We start from the raw sequence: 16,701 nt of genomic DNA, 5'->3' as shown, positions 1-16,701 counted from the left end.
TTCCAAGCGCTCGACTGTGCATTTATGTGGTTGGTTCGGTTCAGACCCCGGCCCCCCACAGCAGAGCTGGGCTCGATCGGGACTGCAGGTTTATCTGCACGGTAACCACACCAGGAGACCGTCCCGGGGGTCCCTGCTCTGCCCCACTTTTCTCTTAGGACACACATGGATCTTCTCAAGGTCAAAGTGTTCTCTCTCTCTTTTTTTTAATGTTTTATTTTTGAGAGAGAGAGAGGGACGGAGCATGAGCAGGGGAGGGGCAGAGAAAGGGGGAGACACAGAATCCAAAGCAAGCTCCAGGCTCCGAGCCGTCAGCACAGAGCCCGATGCGGGGCTCGAACCCACGAACTGTGAGGTCATGACCTGAGCCACCCAGGCGCTTCTCGAAGCGTTCTTTAAGACCGAGTTGCCCATCCATTGGCAGAGCTCCCATCACCTGGGCATTCGGAGTCTGCACCCGATGGGGGACCAGTGACCCCAAGAGCCCTGTTGTGTGTGCCTCGTGCAGGTCTGCAAACGAACTTCGCCTCCAAGAGTTTAGTGTGGGGGGCGTGTTGACTCGGGACCTGTGTGTGGCACCCAGAAAGGGCTGCTGCTTCGGGGCGCCTTTGCGCTGGGAGTTGGAGCGGGGGACTCGGTGATGGCAGAGCGGTTTCGGGAGCATCGGTTGAAGGGTTTGGCCAGCAGCAGGCGGGGAGAACCTTCCAGGCAAGGGAAACAGCCTTGGCTGAGCGGGCCGCATTGGGTTTTCAACAGGGGGGATACTTTTAGCCGGTCAGAGGGTGGGCTGACCCAGCATCACACATGAGGGCAGTCACAGGGGAGAGGCTGGGCGGGAGATAGCGGGGGTGGGTGAGCAGATGTTATCTTGGGGGCAAAACAAATGAGGATTTTTTCCCAAATAATGAGGCCACAGAGACGGGGGCAGGGATTTCAAGGGTGTCGGGGAAGGGCCACGTCCTCACCCGGTAGAGTTTGTTTGGGTCTCGAGGAGGCCAGGTGGGGGGCACCTCAGCCCATCATTTGCACTTGAGGCTGGTTCTGTGTTGGGGCGCGACCCCTCGGTGGGTGGGCGCGTGGGTGCAGGCTGCTCGGTGATTCTCTGTCCTGTCTGTGCGTCGCGGTTACGTGAGAGCCTTGGCAGATCTCTGGATTGGGAAGTATTTGAAAGCCTGCACGGGTGCTTGTCAGCGGCACATCCAGGGTCGAGCAGCGGTGACGGGGACCGCTTTGGGGCTCAGGCGCGTGAGGGCCGTACCAGCTGGAGGCTGTGGACGGAAGAGAAAGGAGACAGAGAGGGGATCACGCTGGCCGGTGGCTCTGATCGAAAGGAAAAATAACACTAATCATAGCCCTCGCGGAGGATAGCGGTTCTCAAAACGGGTGCTCTCGCCACCGGGGACGTTTGGCAGTGGCCGGAAACATTTTGGGTGGTCTGGAGTGGGGACGCTCCTGGCTGCTAGTGGGGAGACGCCAGGGGTACAGCTGAACGTCCTCCCGGGTGCCTGACAAAGGACGATCCCGTCCAGGATGTTCACGTCCCGAGGCTGGGGACCCCGACCTGGGGAGCCGGCACTTACGTATCAGCACATTTCATCCACACGCTTTGTGGAGGTGGATGGTGTTATCCCTGTTTCATAGAAAGGAAGCGAAGGCACCATGCAGCTGAGAGTTTCAAGCTTGGAGCAGTGACATTACTGAGAAAGTGGGGGCGGGAGGAGGTCCTCAAAGGTGAGAAAGTGGGGACCTTGGTTTTGAATAGATGATGACGCTGCCAAGAGGAAGTGCAGAGGATCTGTGGCTTGTGGGACACCACGAAATCGAGTCCCTGGTACGGAGCTGTGTGGGGACACCAGTGCCATTCCCATTTGTGTCTGTTCCCCAGGGAACACGGCGGGGAATGATAGACCTCGAGTGCCCACTGTGGGCCCACCTGGCAGGGCAGGTTTTGCTGTCCTCCTGCAGGTGCCGGAGGCTCAGAGAGGTTCAGTAACTCGGCCAAGAGCACACAGCTCAAGCTGGTGCTCATGCTCAGATCGACCCTGGAGCCCCGTGTTTTCTCTGCCACCTCCCCTAAGTTCAGTCCCCACAGCAGTCCGAGGGTTGGAGGAGGAAGATGCAGGTGATAATTTAATGGTTTACTGAGCATCAGGTGAGGAGACCGAGGCCCGCGGGGGACAGAGCGGGGACTCGGAGCGGGGCCGGCTGTGGGGCTGGAGGCCCAGGCCAAGCGTACGAATGGGGGCTCAGTCGGTTAAGCGTCTGACTTGGGCTTAACCAACTCACAGTCAGGATCTCACGAGTTCGAGCCCTGCGTCGGGCTCTGTGCTGACAGCTCCAAGCCTGGAGCCTGCTTCAGGTTCTCTCTCTGTCTCTCTCTCTGTCTCTCTCTCTCTCGCTCTCTCCGTCTCAGAAGTAAATAAACATTAAAAAAAAAAAAATGCCTTCGAAAGGCCGCTGCGGTGACTTGGCCAGACTTTTCCAATAACACTTAGGTGGTACAAGTCCACAGTTGCCCTTTGCCTGCCGACCCCCGACTCCTCCTTCAGGAGCCTGAGGTGAGCACTCATCAGCGGTGCCCTGGTCGCTGGGGACCCGGGAATGGAATGTTCTGGAAGTGTGGAGGCAAGGTCACATGTTTCAGTTGAGTCCGTGACTCTCTGTTTTAGGACCTTGACTCTTGTCTGCTTCCTGGCGTTCCGGTCGTATTAGATGTGACGGAGAGGGAGACACAGGGGGAGTACGCTGGGACAGGCGTGTATTTTCCTGGGGCCGCCGTAACAAAGTACCGCAGACCGGGCGGCTGAAAGCGACAAGTTCACACTCGGGGCTCCAGAGGCCAGACGGCCGAGATCACGGGGTCCGCAGCGCTGTCTCCCTCTGAGGCCGTGGGGCAGACGCCGTGAGAAGCCTCTGCCCCTGGTGTGTGGCCAGCCAGCTTCTTCGCGTGTCCTCCCACTGCCTCGCCTCTGTGCCCAATATTCCCCTTTATAAGGACCCCAGTCATAGTGCACGAGGGGCCGTCCCAGTCACTTCGTCTGCACCGGATCATCCACCAAGAGCCTATTTGCAGTGAAGTCCTATCTGCAGGTATCAGAGGTCATTTGATGAGGCACCCGTGAACCCACCTTGGTATAATTCTTCGCCACAGCAAACGCTAGGGCTCTGGACCACCATGGTGCAGTTGGACAATAGCGAGGGAAAAAAAGGATATTTCGCGGGGACTCCGAGCGCTTGTTGACGGAAAGTACAGGGCTTGTATGGGCGCTGGGTCCCGATAACAGCCTCCCCTCTGACCTCTGCGGACTCTTTCCTGTGCCTCAGGCCCTGTGCACCGCGTAAGGGCATCACCTGTCGTGGGAGCTCTCAATACCGCTTTGCCTTCCTCGGGCAGGCGAGGACAGTCAGGCACAGAGAGGTCGGGGTGAGTGTGGCTGAGGTGGTGAGTGGTTACATGGGGACCTTCTGAAGCAGTGAGCAAGACCCGAGTGACAACAGCTGTCAGCAAAGTGAAGTTCGGGGGGACGGAGATTGCCCGCCAAAGGGAACTGTCGGTGCCGAGGTCCTGGGGCAGAGATGATTTGCATTCGGAACAGGAAAAGTACCAAGAAGGAAAGAAGGTCATGGAAGGCTGGGTGGGGCCAGATCGGGGAGCCCTGGTAAGTCTGCTAGATTTAATCTAAGTGCAGGGAAATGCCACTGGAGAGACTTTGTTGAGGGACCTCCAGCTGTTCTAAGGAAAGTGTGTGTTCAGGGGTCAGGGGAGAAGGGAATGAGACGTGGGAGACCAGGTGGGGGGCTGCTGCAGTGAGAGAAGGGTCAGATCAACACACTTTGGAGGCAGAATTGCCTGGATTTGTGACAAAGAATGTGTGGTCCCCAAAGTTTAATTTATTCTTTGTCCTTTACAGAAAGAGTTTGCCAGTCTTTGCTCTATGCCATCCTGGGACTCATTTAAAAAAAATTTTTTTTGGTTTATGTTTATTTATTTTTAAGAGCGGGAGAGACAGAGTGTGAGCAGGGGAGGGGCAGAGAGAGGGAAGAGACACAGAATCGGAAGCAGGCTCCGGGCTCCAAGCTGTCAGCCCAGAGCCCGACACGGGGCTTGAACTCACGAAACGGGGAGATCCTGACCTGAGCCGAAGTCGGACGCCCAACCGACTGAGCCACCCAGGCGCCCCCTGGGACTCATTTTTAAATAAATGAGACCCACCATGTTTCTAGAAGAAAATAAAGTATATAAAGATGCCAATTCTTGCCGATGCCATGCCAACAAAATCCCAGAGGGGTTACTTTTGTGAGGGAATGAGGAGGTGGAGAGACATTTTATTAGATTATTTTAATGTTCATTGGGAAGAAACAATAGATAAAAATTGCTGATAAGAGACTGAAGTACAAAGTTGCTGGACCTTCCAGGTAGGCAAATGTGGCCCAACTTCTACTGTACTAAATACAGGCTGATGTTGTTATAAACATTTGCAGACCGATGGCACAGAATAGATGGGATTCAAACCCCGGTGTCCGCCCACACTGAGTGCACTGAGATGACATCACATCCATCAGCAGGGGATGAATTGATCGGGAACTGACATAGGAGTGATTGCTTAGCCGTTCGGTAATGAATTTTGTAAAGTTCCTCACCGAGCAGCACAATAAATTTCTTGTACGTTAATGTCACTGTACAAGTCATTTTTTTAAATAAAGGAGAATAGATGTGAATGTTTATCAGGTTTTTCATTAAGGTAGGCCTTTCTGTGTTTCCAGGCAAAATCACAAAGGAAAGATTGATACGTGGCTGCATAATTGAGACTTTATCAAGTTAGCAAATGGGTTTGTGCATGTACAAAGCAGTCGAGCGGGGAAGACATTTGCAATGGCTAGGATGAAATTTTAGGCTGTAATTGAGCAAAGGATACGAAATAATAGTCATAAAGCAGGAAATAAGGGGGGGGCCTCTGGGGGGGCTCCATCGGTTAAGCGCCTGGCTCTTGATTTCGGCCCAGGTCATGATCTCACTGTTCATGGGATCGAGCCCCGAATAGGGCTCTGCACCAACAGCTTGAAGCCTGCTTGGGATTCTCTCTCCCTTTCTCGGCCCCTCCCCTCCCAAAAATAAGTAAATAAGCTTAAATAAAATAAAAAAGCAAGTGCCTGTGATTTTTTTTTTTAAAACAGAAAGCAGGAAGTAGTAGATATTCGAAAATTTCTGACCATCGTGGCCAAAGGAATGTGAACTTAAACTTTAGTGTTTGTTTCCAGGAAAGTGTTTGGCAACGCTTCATACTCTTGCTAGAAAGTCGTCCTAAGAGGATAATCCAGAATGCTGAGGAAGATTAGTTATAAAGATGGTCACCACCGCCGGGCCATTTATAGCAGCAAAAATCTGGCTCCCGCCAGGAGGAGCGGGGTCAGGGTGTTCTCCGATTGCGGAACCACGGAGAAGGCCCAGCTGGCCGGGTCGGAGCTAGCCAGCCCATTCATGAAACTTTCTGTGTTGACTTTCCCTTCTCCCGCTCAGCTCCCATCAGGCAGCCCGCGTTGCAAGGTTCGTTGAATCGGAAAGGCCAGGAGGGAGGCTGTGGATCAGTATGTCTGGCATCCGCTCGCCTCTGTGGCTGGTTTTCAGCTGTGCCGTGTAGCGGGCTCAGCCCTGCTCTCTGCCTGCGGGGTTTTGCAAACATGGTCACTCATCCACGTGGCCCTTTCGGCTTCTGCGGCTCCTGCCATGTCTTGAGGATGTTAAACCCCTGCCTTGAACTTGAGCCTCAGACATGGCCTGCGCGTGTCATGAACGAGAGCGGTCCGTGGGGTCGGGGCAGCGTGGAACCGAGGAAGCCGCCTCCCGTCTCTTCCTTGTCTGAATCTCGCACTTTAATCGGGGTCTCAGAAACAAACCTCAGGGGCAGTCTCTCTCCGTGAAAACCAGATAAGCCTCCGCTTCCTCGTCTGCACAGAGAGTGGCACCGGCCAGGTGTTCGTTTCCCAGAGTGATATCGAACACGAACCTTGATGAAAACGCTGTTTCCAAGTTAATGTGTTCAGGAAAAGTTATCCGCGTATCTAAGGAATATTTTTTGAAAGGATCGACTAGCTTCCTCTTCAAAGCAACAGAAAGCTGCCTTTAAAATAACTTCCTTAGGGGCGCCTGGGTGGCCAGTCGGTTGAGTGTCTGACTTCGGCTCAGGTCATGTTCTCACGGTCCGTGAGTTCGAGCCCCGCGTCGGGCTCTGTGCTGACAGCTCGGAGCCTGCTTTTGGATTTTGTGTCTCTGTCTCTCTCTGCCCCTCCCCCTGTTCATGCTCTGTCTCTCTCTGTCTCAAAAAATAAATAAACATTAAAAAAAATTAAAAAAAAAATAACTTCCTTAAATACACTTGTTATAAAAAGTGGGTTGATCTAAAGACAACTGTTAATTTAGTTGTTTTTTTTTTTATTTAAGGAAGACAGTTAATCAATGACCCACCTTTAGAAATCACAATCCCTTTTAGTGCTGCTGTTTTGCCTTTTGATGACCGTGTCAGACGGGCGTCCGTCCCCTGACCAGCAGCCCCCAGGCCAGTGAGCGGACCTCTCTTCTCGTCGCTCTGACTGCATTTCAGAGATGGCCACACTCGTTCTCCCTGGCCACTGGCCGGGGACCAGGGGTGGTGAGTATTTCTCATCTGGGCTGGTCACAAGACCCTCCCTCACAGCCCGTCTGCCGCCAGGCCCGTCACAAGGTGGCCCGGCCTTCCCATGTGACCCAGCGTGGCAGATCGCAGACCACCAGACCTCCCGAACCTCCCGTGCTTGACGAGCACCACATGAGGGTTATTCTTTGAACTCCTAGCCGTTCCCCGCAGCAGGCTAATGAGGCACCGTTCGTGGCCAGCAGCCGCCATAACGCGCTCGGGATGACGGGCGAACCGAGAGGTCTGTGGGCCTCCGGTCCCGGGCGTGCCGGGAAGACGCGGTAGGACCCACCTCGTTCTCCTCCTGATGTGTCACGCGTGTTGCTGTCCCAGCTACATGATAAGCGGTGGAGGGGAGGGACGAGGGACTCCACCCGCTTGTGCCTTTTGGTGGCCCTCGGTGCCCCGTGGTGCTGAAGAACTGGTCGCGTGAGACATCCGTCCATTCAGCAGGCGACACCACGCACAGCTTGGGCCAAGCCCCATGTTCAGTGCCGGGGAATCCGAGGAACCGTGTCCCCCGCTTGCAAGGAAACGAGCGTGGTCGTCAGGGGACCAAGTCACGAGCATGACAACAGCTGTGATGTTCAGGCTCAAAGCGGCCGGTGCCCAGAGGGGACACTGAGAGCTCGAACGGAGATGGGATTCCATTGGCAAAGGCCCTGTGGGCCGAGGGTCCCTCTCAGATGGGCAGGCTTTAATGGGGGAGAAAGTAGGCCCCCTGGTGAGTTCAGGGGTGCCTTGGAGGCAAACGAGAGGAGCAGCTCCTGTGTTTGGTGAGAGTCCGGGAAATGGGAAGAAGCATGCGGGCAGACTGGGGGGAAGAGCCTGGGACTGCGGTTTTCACCCCAGGACCCTGGGCGGCAGGGCGCTGGCCGAAGGAGGCCGGGCAGGGGGAAGCTGGGCCGCGGAGGCCCAGCCCTGGGACGCTCCGGATCCCGGGTGTCCTCCTTTGTGACAAAGGCCGGAGAAACAGGCCGGCTTGCCTGGCCCTCACTCCTTGGACAGCAGAAGCATCGAGTGAGAGGTGGGGACGTGGGTGGGCACCCCGCAACCTGAGGGACCCCTGCCACCCGTGGGGCCCTGGGAGGTGCTTCTTGAGCTTTGGGGGAACAGATAAGGGCTTCCGCGCGTGCCCCTTCTAGCATCTAGCGCTCTGAACCTCCCCTCCTCCAAGCTCTAGGCTCCCAGTGGTGCCTCGGGCGTGGGTGCCTTGAACACGTCTGCTCTCACGTTTCCTTCTGCTGAGCACAGAGCCCTGTTCTAGAAGCCGGCGCTCGGTAGGTTTTCACGGAGGTGCTGGGGGCCCCGAGTGGCCCTTGCTGCCACTGCCCTGAACTAAAACCCGGGCGTCCAGCCTCAGTGAGGCCCACTCCCGACACGGGTCAGGGAAGCTAATTCCCCGGGGCCCCCGCCAGTGGACCCACGCTCTTGGCACCCCCAGAACGAGGCGCCGTCTCGTGCTGCAGGTGCACACGGCGGCAGAGCCCCGGAGAGGAGACTCCTGAAGCCGCCTGTGCGAGGTGGCGTGGAAGCTTCGGGTTTCTCTGGGCCGGCCGCTCCCCTCTCGTAACTGGAGCCCGTGCCGTCCCCGCCAACCGAGAGCGAGCCTGGAAAGGGGACACGGGTCACGTGCTGGTTTTCCACTTGGGTCGTTGCCCAGCCCGGACGGGTCGGGGGTCAGGACGCGGCAGAGAGCTGGGAAGCTGGGAGGAATGGGCCTCCTGCAGGGCTGTTTGCCTCAGAGGGAAGAGGTGACCAAGAGCCCTGGCCTCGCTGGGTCACTGCGGGGCTCCAACCTTCCGGTGTCCTCGGTGTGACCCCCGTGGGAATCAGGTGTCCCCAATGGCCCCCGCAGGCCCCACAGGCGTGCTGGGACGCGTGGCGGCTTGTCCGCAGCTGGCCCGTGGGGTCAGGGCCCCGGGGCGTCGGGCTCCGGGCTGTTGCCCACGGGGATACAGGTCAGCTGGGGAGGGGGTGTCTCCGAATTTCCTTGCTTCTCCGGAGGCCGCTGTTGCTTGGGGAGTGGGCCAGGTGGGCACACAGGATGCAGTTTGTGCTGACAGTCCGGGGACCGAAATCACCGAGGGCGGGTTGAAACTCGTGCCTGCTTTTTAACCCGGAGGAAATCTGATGCAATCAACACGACACTCTTACTCCAGAAATCAAAATCAAATGTGGAGATGAGTCATCTCCAAGAAGGCACGAACAGAACTCACCGGGGAGGAACCCAGAGCGGTCTGGGTGCCCTGGTTCCCCCGCAGCCCGGGGCCGGGTCCACAGGTTGCCCTCTGCACCTTCAGGTCGGGGCCACCAGGGGAGCCCCGCGTGTCACACACACACCCTGGGGTCCTGAGTCAGGGACCCTACAGACGCTCGCGTTCTTTGGGTTTTCTCAGTTGCTTTGCTTTTGCGATGTTCCTGGGGCGGGGCCTTGGCAGAGAGGCCCCCACATGAATGTTCTGTGAATCTGGAGCCCGAGGAGTGAGGCGGGTCTGCATGGGTGGCCGGTGGGCTGGGCCTAGGTTCCCAAGTTTGCCTCGAGAATCTGGAAATAATTCTGTGCATGTACAACAATGTTGTCTGTTCCGAGGCCAGCCTCCTCGTTCCCGGGGAGGAGCTAGGAGCAGGCTCTTGTCTCCGCAGATGAATCAGCCTTTGCGCTAAAGAAAAGAAAAACTCATTAGTTATGAGTCAGACACAAGGAAGCTTTAATGCCCCTTCCCGTCTTCCCAGACTTGACTACTACCAAGGGGGCGGGGGGTTCCCGAGTCCAGGCGTGGCCTGGGGAGGATGGGGGGGATGGCGTGGCCACACACCTCCCCCCCACTTCTGAGAAGCCCTGAGGTCCTGTGGCAGCCGCCCCGGGCAAGGGTGTGTGCAGCCACAGGCCGTCCTCAAGAATTGACTGACTGTAGCCGAGGGCGGGTGGCCAGATTTGTAGGTCGTGCCATCCAGGCACATCTGACTGAGGTGCCCCCCCTCCCCCGGGGAACCCATCAGTGATTAAGAATGTGCACATAGATTTCCAGAATAGGCTAGGATTCTCAGAATCATCCTGCTTTGTATAATCAAGTCACGTGGCCATCTGGGGGACACTAGACATTCACGGGGGATTTTGACTCTTGCAAGATTATCCCAGGGATACCTTTCAAAATGGTGTCCGAAGCCTTTGTCTTTGTTCAAATAGAATTCATTCATTCGTGCTCCTGCTCCACGCGGGTCTCACACAGCAGAGGGGACGCAGAAGCAGGGTGAGTGCTGTGGCCTCCTAGAGCTAACGTTCTCTTGGAGAAATCAGGCTGGAGGCAGGACAGCATGTGATTTGTTGGGTCCATAAGGAAAGTAGGGAGAGAGGGTGGGGTTAGGGATGTTACCAGAGCAGGCACCTGTCCCTGCTGATTTGGTGACATTCAAGCAGGGAGCCGAATGAAGTGAGGGATCAAGCCTGGTGAGCATCTAGGTTTGGGCCTCTCAGGTGAGGGGACAGCAGGTGCAAAGGCCCTGAGGTTGGGAAGAGAGAAAGAACTTCCAGAAAAGGGTCCACAGAGCTAGCGAGGACCCGTTATATGAGGCCTTGAGGGCACTGTGAGCACACGAAGAGCTAAGAGGCTTTTGCAGGGCGTTGAAGAGAGTCCTGACTTCTAAAATCATTCTGAGGGCTAACTGAGGGGTAGGCTCCCCGAGGGCAGAATTGGACACAGTGGACCTGGTGGAATGATGCCGATTACTGTAAACGTGGAAGGTCAGGTGGAGGTGTATTCTGAACGGGGCGTGCGTGGCGTTGGGCATACACACGCTTGCGGGCCCACCGGCCTCCACGGAGTAGGGGGGTGGCTTCTGGGGCACAGGGGAGGAGGGAGACCGAGCTCTGTGGCTGGTTGAACGTGCCATTCAGCCACGACCGCGGTGGTGAAGCCTGGAGGGGGCCCGAGGCAGCCCCCGAGCTGGGTTCGGACCTGGGAGGTTCCGTTCTGAGGGGGCCCTCGGTGAGCTGGGTTTGGGGTTTCTTGTCCAGCTGAGCAGGAACCCGGCCGTGTCTCCTTATGAGGCTGTGAGGGGGCTCAGCGCCTTGGCCATGTGACCCCGTGGCTCCTTAGAGTTTTTCCCCAGGGCAAAGGGAGACGCGTACAACATTCCCCGTCTCTCTCTGGCAAGGCAGGTGATGAATGGTTCCTCACATCACCTTCCTCGTGTTTTTTGTTTGTTTGTTTGATTGCAGGCCCGTTAAAAGACGTACGCACATAGGAAAATAGTAATAAAATAGCAAATAATTTAAAAACAGTAAATGGGGAAAATGGCATCGCGCCTAGTGGATACAATAACACTTGACAACAGTGTCCTGTGCTGGAAGATGCCGTAAGGAAGCTTCACCAACTCGAACTCATTACAAAGCGGATCGGAGCACTGAGCCGTTCACCCCGACACGACTTTTCTGACCAAAGCAGGGACTGATTCCGGGGGCGTGCTCCTTGAGCTCCGGCAACTTGAATGTGGAGCTCGGGGACGATGACTGCAGATCTGAGGCAGCACATGAGTCACTGGAGAAGCTTGCAGGCCTGTGGGGAGGAGGGTGGAGCAAGAAGGGTGGAGAGGACCGTTTTCCTGGAGGCGCAGGGGAGGGGAGGGTGCTCAGGGAGCAGGAGCCACAGAGCGCCGGGCGCACCTGAGAGGCAGCAGGGCCGCGTGTGGTCACTGACTCACGTTGGGGTGCAGGTGAGTGACAGGCCCGGAATGGCAGGTGGAAGCCGGGTCGTGGGGCGGCTCTGAATGCCGGGGCAGGGAGGTCAAACTTCGCGGATTTAAAAGCAGGAAGCAACACCAGGGAGTTTTGAGCAGGGCAGTGACCTGACGTCGATGGGACAGCCTTGAGACAAAAGGGCGCTTCTGTAAGGGACAGCAGGAGGAATGGGGGATCCCACAGCCGCCGGCAGCACGGGCCTGGTGCACTCTGGGTCTGGAGAGAAGTGGTTAGCAAGGCTGGGGAGAACTCGAGGCATTTTGTCCATGCTGCCTCCTGGAGTTTTACCCGCCCCCTAGAGCATCACTCGCCCCCTAGAGCATCACCCGCTTCCTGGAGCATCACCCGCCTCCTAGAACATCACCCGCCTCCTGGAGCATCACCCGCCTCCTGGAGCATCACCCGCCTCCTGGAGCATCACCCGCCTCCTGGGCAAGTTACTCCAGCAATCTCTCCATGCCTGGCTCTGGAATGAGTGGAGATGCGGAGCTTCTCTGGGAACCCTCACCCTGCTGGTATCTGGTCAGGGAAGGTTCCAGGTTCCAGGAAGAGAGAGTCTGCCAGGCTCGTCCAGCGAGGGCCGGCTGCCCTCTTTGCTGTCAGGACATGTCCAAGGATGGTCTCCCATTGTCTCTGAAGAAAACTTGCCATTCTGGGCTTTACACAGGGCATTGAGCGCCACGGGACAAGCGTCCCTCTTCCCGGCAAGGGGTAGCATGAAGGAGTACGTTGATAACTCGGTGAGCACGCGACGCTTCTGGCTGCCCGGGAGCCTCGCTCTGGTGCCTCGACTGAATTCACCCCGGCTAATGAGTGCTGGGCTTGTCAGGATGTACAGTCAGTGGCTTATCTCTTCCTTGAATGGCACCCTCTCTGGGGGTATCTTTGTTTTTAAAAAGGACTGCAGATCTCTTTATGTAACTGCTAACATGCCTTTGTGTCTCTGCTGGCTCAGGGTAAAAAACTAGGTCCCCCATCAACAGTAAACAAAAACAATAAGCCCGGATTCACCACCACCCCCCCCCCCCAGCCGCTGCCTTCTCGGTGGTGATAGCGAATGCAGGAATCTGACCACTCGTAAACGTTTATCTCCAGTTCCATCTGCCAGCCCGCAGATTCTCCCGAGTGCTCGCTGGGAAGCCGTGCCCTGTCCTGCAGGCACCTCAGGGGAGCTGCTGGCTCTCGCTCTCCCTGCCCTGCATGAAATCAGCACCCCCGACCACACCAAGTCGCCCTGCAGGCCTTTGTGGGGGTGTTGGGGCAGGTGCCCCCTGCTGATCGCCACGTGCACCTGCTCCCCCCCCCCCCCCCCCCCCCCCCGCCCCGCAGCCTGTCCATAACTACACTGTCAGTAACGGCATCGCTGCTTCCGTTTTGCTCATCTGCAGCCAGGTGTCCTCCATCGGAAAGCTTCTGTGACTTCCCGTGGTCTCCAGGGCCAAGGTCATGGTCTCCAAGGTCAGCCCCATTGCCACCTGGGCGGGCTGCCTTCTCTCTCCTCACTTTGCCGGTCCCCAGCGCTCAGGTAGCCCCCGGGCCCCGCTCTGTCTGCCGACCCTTCCTCGGCCTCCAGAACCCTCCGGCATGTTCCCTACTCTGGGTAGCTTTCCGGGCCTCCCCCAGGCAGAGCTAATCGGGCTGGACTCTCAGTGTTATAGCACGGGGGCCCCCCAGCCTGCCTCGGGGTCCTCGGGAACAGGGCCACGCCAGCCCTGTTCGCCGTGAGAGCGAAGAACTCGCCCTCCCCCTCCCCACCCCGTTCACCGAGTGCCCTGGGCAGCTCTGCAGTGGGGGGAAGGGGGGGCCCTCATGGGACGAGCCGAGGGTGCCAGTCAGATTTCACAGCCAGCTGGCTTTGGCCGTGTCTGTCTGTCTGGCTGGCTGCTGTATCTCCAGGAGGCACCGTCAGACCTAGAATCTTGGGTGGTTAATTTGCAGGTCTACCCGGCAAGCACAGGTCATGGTCTCAGAACTGTCCTGAAGCTCCCCCCGCACCGCCCCGCTGCCTGTCCTCTCCGATCCCCTCCCCCCGCCCCCATACACGAGTCCCATTTTCTCTGTTCCTGCCAGTAGGTGAGACCCGTCTTTTGGACCCAAAGGATTCTCACATCCTCTCGTCTCAGTGATGGATCTTATCACGCTTCTTTTCTGAAACCAGGCTGCTCCAGGGGTGGGCTTTGCTTGTATCCCGGGGCCCGCGGGCTCCCCCATGCACGTGGCCACGTCTTGCCTGGTGGGCACAGAGCCGCCTCTGGCCTGGTGACCGGCCTCCGCGGCCAGCTCTGCTCCCCCTTCTCTCCAAGAGCATTCCGGTGAGGAGTGTGGCGTTCGGTGGTTGAGAAGGAAAGAAGGAAAGAAATCCTCCCCGGGGCCGCGGTGAGCCCCTGTTCCCCGTTCCAAGCGCTTTACACGGATTCTCATATTCAGTCTCCCCACACACCGGTGAGGGCAGTGCTGTCTTGGCCCCGCGTCACAGGTGTAACAACTGAGGCCACCGACTTAAACGCTGAACACAAGACGTCCCCGCGGACGGCAGAGCTTGGACCCAAACCTGCGTGTGTTCGCTGCACGGTTGGCACTGAGCCCCCGGGAGGCTGCGTGCGGAGCCTGGGGGAAGGGTAGAGGCAGACGGGCTAGGTCACCCCACCCCCCTGCCGCTGCAGGAGGCGGTGTTGGGGCCATGCGGGTCCCTCTCATTGGTGAAGGCCACTCATCTGGGCCAGAAGCCGTATTCCCAGCTGTCCTTGAAGGGCGCAGCCAGGGAGCCGGGGACCGGAGACCGGTCACACGAGCCGTGTTGAAACAGGGTGCAGTTCGCCTGCCCTCGGGTCCCTCCGTGCCCCAACAGGTGCGGCCAGCTATGGCGTGGCCGCCCGTTTCCGGGGAAGAGCATGGGGTATTTGCCGCTTTGAGGTTGGCTCCTGGCTGTTCCTTTCCGCTCCGTGGGCTGCCGAGGGTCATCCCACAGCTGATCACGTCACCATCTCCTGAGAGAGCCCCCCAGATGCCTTTGTGCCCCTTCCGGAAAGAAACAGGCCCTAGAGTGGCTCTGGAGGCTCGGTGACACTGTCTGGGCACATATACCAGCTTCAGGGGCACACGTTCTGCAAAGGCCTTATGCGCAGAAGTGGTGACATGTGTATCTTATTTTGGACTGTCGGTTGTTGGGGATCCAGGGAGGATTTTAGGGGAGTGTGGGCAGGCAGGGAGCAGCCCCCCCGGTCCCCCCCGAGGCGGGGCCACAAGAGGTGCTGTGCTGAGTGCTGCTTTCCGGAGTATCCAGCGTTGCGGCCGGGGCTGTGCCTCTAACGGGACCAGCCATTGTCTGGGCACACGGACTTATTTCTTCTGCCCTGAACCCCGGAACCGGCCACGTGGAGTCTACAGATCCCGTTCGTCCCCCTCTTCGTGATGAACAGGCCGGCCAGGTGCTAGAACAAACTTCACAAGCCCCTTTGTACCCCAGGAAGAGAGGGTGTGAACAGCAGGCCAGGATGTGCTGCCCGGCTCTGTGCGCCCGCACAGCGGGTGAGATGGGCACAGGGTGCACACAGGATCCGGGGAGTGGGCCCCCCCTTGCTCTCTCGGGCCAGGAAGAATGTCCTGGGTCTGTCTTGACTGGAATGGCCCTGGAAGAAGGAGGGCTCCCACTTCCCACAAAATTCCTGTCCAACCTATGTCATGCTTGCTCAAGGGAAATTCCTTTTTTTTTTTTTCCTTTTCCCCCACTTTCAGGAAGAAGCACATCGCCCAGTTGACCCGTGTGCGGCATGGTTGCCTGAGGAGAGCTTCAGCGAGCGCCGGGATACCTGGAGGAGGAGATATGACACGTTAGCGGTCCCCCCAGGAAGAGATTTCAAGATGGCAGCTCAGCGGATCCGAGCAGCCAACTCCGGCGGCCTCCCTCGGTGCAAGTCCGAGGGGACCCTGATTGACCTGACCGAAGGGTTTTCAGAAACGAGCTTTAATGATGTCAAAGGTGAGCTCCCAAGAGACACAACGGTGGCTGAGGGGGCAGATTTGCAAGTGCTCTGAGACCCAAGGACTTCTCTGCCTTCAAGGCTCTCAAGGCCCCATTCAGATGTTAAGTTTTAGCTCTCTAAACTTCATGACGACACATTCAGCCCTGGAACAACCATTTGTTTTGTTTTGTTTTGTTTTGTTTTGTTGGTGGGTTGGGAGGTTATGAATTCCCCGTTGGTTATGAAACTTCTTCATACAGAATATGTTTGTCTTTTCTCCTCTCGTTGAGTTTGGGTGACATCAAGGTAGGGACCTGGGTCACACAGGGAGTATGTTCATCCTTGTAGGCCCTCCGGGTTCCGTCACACTGTGCTGCGGCAGCTCGAGAGCAGTCACAGGAGAGAGTAAGCAATGGATATGGCTGTGTTCCAATAAACCTTTATTTACAAAAACAGCACAGGGGCCGTTGTTCGCTGACCCCTGCTTTAGAGGTGGCCCCAGGGTCAATCACCCTGAGCCTCTGGGTTCCTCTAACAGACACTTACAACTGGGTCAGTGAGATGGATGGGTCATTTTCTTCCTAGAAGTCCACCTTGACCTCACTAGGTGCTTACTGGTGTCATGGGTTACATCCTCATCATCCACCGTTAGGCGGCTTCCCTACAGCGTTTACCACAACGTGTTGAGGTTACCCACTGGGCCGTCCAGAATACAAGCTGAGCAGTGGGAGCGGACCTTTACCCTTGTATCTTTAACTTGGCACAAAGTCAGTGCTAAGTGAATAGTTCTTGAACCAAACTGCTGTCTCCTGGGTCACACTGTGGCCCTCTTCCCTGATGTCCTAACAACCGTATGTCCCCCATTTGTCTCTTTCTAATCCCTTCTCCCTTCACTGTATCCTCAGTCGCTTCCTGTCTCTGCTTTATGCTGGGAGCCTTGAGCACTGCTTTAAATGTTCCTCAAACATACTGGCAAAAGAAATCATGAGATTTTATTAATAACAGTAACAGTTACCAGGTAGTTTTATAAATAATGGAACCATTTCTTTTTCATAGCCCAGTAATGGGCATTGTTTTCTTACTTTATAGCCTAGCTGATCATGGTTAAAGTTGGAAAACGTGAGCATAAATTGTGGGGTTTGGGCCGGGTTCTCGAAATGAGAGAGCTGAATTTTTAAAAATTATGATAATGATCTGAGAGGCATCAGGGTCCTAAAAGAACACCGCGATTGTGGGAAAAAGATAAAGGAGACATCCTGGGATGTGAGCTGGGGCTGGTCCGCTGGGGAGGAGCTTCAAACCCATTTCCCAAGGGCAGCGGGTGGCC

At 56.8% G+C, this 16,701-nt stretch overlaps 1 protein-coding gene across 5 annotated transcripts in view; it reads left to right on the top strand.

Moving 5' to 3' along the window:
• Window positions 1–16,701, top strand: part of SH3BP4 (SH3 domain binding protein 4) — an 86,312-nt gene that overhangs the window by 52,331 nt on the left and 17,280 nt on the right. For all 5 annotated transcript variants that reach the window (XM_047872271.1, XM_047872266.1, XM_047872267.1 and 2 more), the window contains one exon: window positions 15,148–15,391. In XM_047872271.1, the coding sequence (XP_047728227.1) occupies window positions 15,274–15,391 (118 nt within the window). In that variant the 5' untranslated portion in view covers window positions 15,148–15,273. The remainder of the gene's footprint in view (window positions 1–15,147; window positions 15,392–16,701) is intronic.

The sequence above is a fragment of the Prionailurus viverrinus genome, chromosome C1 (genome assembly GCF_022837055.1).
Source record: "Prionailurus viverrinus isolate Anna chromosome C1, UM_Priviv_1.0, whole genome shotgun sequence".
In the NCBI taxonomy this organism is placed as follows: Eukaryota; Metazoa; Chordata; class Mammalia; order Carnivora; family Felidae; genus Prionailurus; species Prionailurus viverrinus.
Note: the sequence above shows the minus strand (reverse complement) of the source record. Positions and strands in the feature narration are given on the sequence as shown.